At 28.5% G+C, this 5,585-nt stretch overlaps 1 protein-coding gene across 2 annotated transcripts in view; it reads left to right on the forward strand.

Moving 5' to 3' along the window:
* LOC106461972 (B-cell linker protein-like) overlaps positions 1-5,028 on the forward strand; it is a 24,787-nt gene extending 19,759 nt beyond the window's left edge. For both annotated transcript variants that reach the window (XM_022389092.1, XM_022389091.1), the window contains exon 10: positions 1,551-5,028. In XM_022389092.1, coding sequence (XP_022244800.1) covers positions 1,551-1,667 — 117 coding nt within the window. In that variant the 3' untranslated portion in view covers positions 1,668-5,028. The remainder of the gene's footprint in view (positions 1-1,550) is intronic.
* Positions 5,029-5,585: the final 557 nt, after the last annotated feature.

Here is a 5,585-nt window from a genome sequence, read left to right on the forward strand (position 1 = left end):
TGTAATTCTGCAGCATCTTTGATATAGTTAGCCATCCCAAAAATCTTAATGTCATCTGCAAACTTCAAAATTTTGTTAGTCATAAATCACAAACAGCAGAGGATCCAGCACAGATCCCTGAGGCACACCGCTTGTAACTGTGATCCAGTCATATCTAACTCCATATATTACTGCTCTCTGCTTTCTACTCTCCAGCCAATTTTCTATCCAATTTAATAACATTTCCCCAACACCCACAGATTTAATTTTTGTAACATGTCTTTTTGTGAGGCACCTTATCAAATGTTTTCTGAAAATCAAGATAAACCAAATCCACAGTATTTCCGTCATCAATTCTTGCAGAAATATCCTCAAAGAATATCAGAAGATTTGTTAAACAAGAGTTTTCTTTAGTGAAACCATGCTGCCTCTTTGACACTATATAAAAATGGGATTTTTTTGCCTTTAAGAAGTGTCTATTTTTCTTTTTAATTACCATAAAAACCTAAATTATCTTGGGCTTTCTTTGCACAATCTTATAGCCATCAGGTATTATTATAAACTATCATTAAAACCTCCACCCCAAGTTGCACCCTTATTATAGATGCATCTTTTTGTTCAAGTTACATAGTATGACTATCCCATCTATCCAAAAGAAATTAACTCTTTTTCAAGTCAATGGGAGTCACGGTCTAGGTAGAATTTAACAATCTTAAGAGACTAAATCCTGATATCTCATATGGACGAGTTGCAGGGTGACAGAGTTCTCCAATGGAATGCTGCCCAACACACTACCCTGGTAAACATGCCACTGCAACTGAGTATCATAATCATGGGTACTTTAACTTTTTTCTTATATTCTGAAATTTATTTCTAAGATATGCATTATTTACAAACAATTGGAATGTTTAATAGTCTAATTGACAACCCACACATCAACACAGTAACAATTCAATTTCATTACATAACATTTCAAGTCAAATTTTTTTAAAGGCTAAAAACAAATCATGTCAATGATAACAAAAATGCTTACACGCTAATTATTTTGCAGCTCAGTCCTCAACATTATTCATGCTTGTTTTCTCATCATTTCATTTCAAAAGTGGATGTTGAGATGTACTCTTTTTGAATAAAAATAAAACTGAGAAATTTTTGATAAATTTTGCTTTAGGAATAGGACTGAATATTGACCCAACAAAAGCACCTGGATTTGGCATTGTAGTATAAAGTGGTCTTAATACGAGTTTATTTTTTATTTGACACACACTAATATCATAGTGTAGTCTTTGTACCTTATCTCTACACTTATCTGAGCTTCTTTAACAGGTCTTACTTTATCAAAATAAATATCTTCAGAACAATTTGCTCTTGAATATTATCCCAAGTTGAGAATAATACAAGCATTAAGAAAAATATAGCTAATTTTTTGAGATGCTTACTACAATTGTAGTTTTTATAAAGGAATGCACACCTAAGATTCATAGCAGATAGTGGTTTGTAATCTAGAAGATATAAATATGTGCTAAACTACAATAAATTTTGTCACAGTCAGAATATTTAAATATTTTCAGACTTTCTCAACTGTTGCAGAGTTGATTTCATATCATCAAAAAGAACCCATTCTGCTTACAGCTAGAGGAGAGCCAGCAGGGAAGACTTGTCTCAATGTTACATTGGGAAAATCATAAATGTAATGTGACTCTAGAACTCTTAATGTAACTAAAGTAACTTACAGATTTTGGGAAACAAAACTAAAGTTGTTTCTTAATTTTCAGGGGAACAATTATTTAATTATTTTTTTTATTAAAGAAGTATGAAAACTTTTGATATCAGATGTAAACTCAACTAAGAATGATTTGAAGAAAGAGTGTCTACAATGCAAAAAATTGTTTTTATATGGAAAAACTTTTAAGTGACAGAAAACATACAAAAGGTTGTTTTCTCACATGATTTATAGTATGGTGTTCTAGTAAATACCAGTTATGTATTGACAGTAATAAGAAATATGTTATTTATTTTATGCATTGTAATATTTTCTTTAAGCAATGATGAAGAAAGTACAGAAATAAATTAAGGGATCAATAATAAGCTATTTATATGAAGATTACAATTTTTCTTTTGTAATATCAAAGAATTCTAAATCCTTTTCTATCATTTTATAACTATTTGATTTGTAAAGAAATAATGAGTTTGTTTTACTGTGTTTTGATGACATATATAATAGAGAAATACATTGTTCATGCATAACTTAAATTTAGAAAACCACAAGGAGTGTTTTCTCAGTGAGCAATAATTAAAATAAACACATTTTGTATTTATTTCTACATTTTTGTTTTGTTTTAAGAGCCAAGTGAAGCAAGATCTGTGATTTTCTTGATCAAGGGATTGTTTTATGTAAAACATTTTGACTTTTAGTTTCTTAAAATTGTTGTTTGAGTTGACGAATGTAACATTTAAATGACACTTCTATAAATGAGAGTTTAAGTAAAAAATTATTTTGCATTTGTGTTTTTTGTAGATTATTAAAATCTGTGTGTTTCAGGTAAAAGTTTTAAGATTGTTAATGAGAGTTTAAAGTGACTATTCAAAAGCCCAAACTTTGGGAAACTTTAGAACTTGAATAAATACTGGTGTAACACTATTATTTTACTCAAATTTAGGTTTATGAAATACTTTCATATTGAATTTGTTTAAATATTACTCAGAACATTCAAAAATATAAAGTAGGAGATTTGTTAGTGACATTTTTATCTGCCTTGATAAATTATATAAAAGAAATATTAATCATTAATAACAAATGTTTCTGTATGCATTTGTGTTTTATGATTTCAAATTTTTTGTGCTATAAGAAAAGTAACAGTTTGACCTAATTACATAATTTTTTTACTAACCTGTGAATTTAGCTCTGTCCTTGTCAGTTACTTATTCTGAAGAATGTCTAGTTCATTAACAGTGTTTCCTTCATATAATGCTGCTTTACAATGCAGGTGTAGATATACTTGTGGAACTAAAATACCTTAGTTATAAAATAAATCAAAATGAAAGTAGAACATTATTCAATACATCTAAAAATGTGGTTGGGTCATAAAAATGTTTTTTTTTTTATGTCTTGTTTTTATGCAACTGATTGATAAATATTAACATAAAAGGTGCCTGTGTGTGACTATGATGCAGCATCGAGAATTTTTTTGTTTTCAAGAATTTTGAATGAAATGTTTTTGGCATGTTGATGAGTTTTCTTCAATAATTCAGTGAATTTACATGGTGTATGATCAATAGCAATCATTTGAAAGCACTGAATTAGTTGCTTTTATACAGTGCCTTATGATATTGTTATATTTATATATAAAACAGAATAAATACTAATGAGAGAGATCTGATTATAACTAGTCAGTTTATAAGCTTCTAATTTTTCTATTTCTTCATTTGTGTAAAACCATTATTCAATGGTATATATATATATAGAAGAAGTGTTAAGAAATAAGTAGTCTTTGTAGTGTATGTGCTTTCATTTGTCTAACTAATGCTCACATGTTAGTTGAATATCTTGGTGAGATTTTTGTGTTTTTTGTTAAACTTCAATTAATTAATTTTGAGGTGTACAAATGCTTCAACAATAGTATTGTGTAAGTAGATGCAGGATGGGCAACAAAGATCCCCTCCCCCCCAATTAAGATATTAATTATGATGTACTTCATATGTGACATCTTATAACTATTTTTATGTCACTCATTCACTGCAAACAATGGTGTACACACTGAATGTTTCTAATATTAGATTCAGCGATTATACAGATACAGCTTATGAAGAAAGGTTTGTTGTTTTACTTGTAATTTTGTTTCCCCTTATTTGGGGTGGGGGTTAGTGTGGTCCATCCCATGTATATCGGGAAAAAATAAATGTTTCATCTGTTTACATAAAACTGATTGTAAATTTCAATCATAAATGTGTTGAACATAGTAAATAACATAATATTATTATTAATTTGCTGGCGCTGAATTAAAAACGATTTGTAACTTTTAAGATTGTCAACTTATAATACTAGAAAAACTTAATCTTATCAACTATTAACAATAAATATCTAAAGACCAACTAGAAATATTTATAAAGAGAATTATTCTGTGATCAAATGTTTACTGATTTCACAGCTATATTCTAACATGTATACATTACTTTGTAATATAAGAAAATGCTTAAAAAGAGTAAGTCGTGAATTAAAATGTTGGAGGAGCCAGTATATCAAAATTTTCAAGTAGTTTTATATTCGAAATGTTGCTGTTATTGTATTTTTGGTCTACCATTTTCTTTCTTGTATTATTACCATAGTTACATTTGCTGTTTTGTGTAAATGTGTAGTTATAACTAAAAATACTAGGCAACATTTACTATGTACGAATTAACAAAAAAACAGTAAGAAACATACTATATGCACATCCGAAATGTCTGTATATGTGTATATATATATATTAATGTTGATTGATATAACTAATTTCCTAATCGAATTTTTTGAAATGTATGTGCATGTTAAAAACTTTGTGTTATTGTTTGGAACAATAAAGTAGCTTCACCAAACTTAAACTAAATATTAGTGAAAAAGTAACGGTGAAGGTTATTAATTATTGGGGTTATTTTTATAAATTTTAAAAGGATAGATTACTTGATAGTTTACTACAATATCAGATTGTACCAAGAATGGTTTAAATTTACAATGGAAACTGATGCACTTGGTTTAAACTGCCTGTTCCTGAACTATGTCCGTAGTTTAGCCTGATATTATAACATAACTTAGGATAAGACTTAACTCACTTAAACGAGAAAAAAACATCTCATAACTAGTTGCGAATTATGAACAGTAAGGAAATATTCACAATTTTCAAAGTTGTTACTGAAGTAAAAAACCTTAAGTTGCTAGAAACGAAGACCAGTTGTTTAGACATTTAATACTTACATAATATAAGTCCCTGCTGGAAGGATAAGTTATTTTTAAAGCTTTAGCAGAAGAGGAGATGTTAAAAATTTTAAAAGTAATCAAATAAAAGCCATCTAAAATTGGCCTGAAATAAATTATACTAATTTTTTGGTTTTCTTTTTTTATGATTAACTTCAAAAATTACTCGGATATTTTTAACACTAATTATTTTCCATGTATATTAATGATGTTTATTACATTTCTTGTGCTTATTAATTTAACATTCTACGATAGCAACTTAACATTTGAACTAAAGATTAGAGACAACCATCTTATTATACCATTCAGGGAGCCTTATTGGGGAGAAAACTTACTTCAGTACATCACGATACTTTGAAATGCTCAAGTTGTTAAATAACAAGAACATTTGATCAAATTATTTACTTGCATGTTATATAATGAATATTGATTTTCTTTGAATATTCTCTAATATCACAAGAATTTGTTTGCTTCTGTAGATTCTAAGTTCAAATATAACTTGGCCAACTCTAATGTTAGTAATTCTAGACCACTTTCACCAAGTAGTTCCAAGCTAATAGCAGCCATTCCTCTTTCTGAAGCCGAAAGATCTGATAGTAAAAAATGTACCAGTAATTGAAAATGTGTTCACTTTATGCGCATGAAGGTCATAGTTTCT

Source organism: Limulus polyphemus, unplaced genomic scaffold (assembly GCF_000517525.1).
Source record: "Limulus polyphemus unplaced genomic scaffold, Limulus_polyphemus-2.1.2 Scaffold1069, whole genome shotgun sequence".
NCBI classification, from domain to species: Eukaryota; Metazoa; Arthropoda; class Merostomata; order Xiphosura; family Limulidae; genus Limulus; species Limulus polyphemus.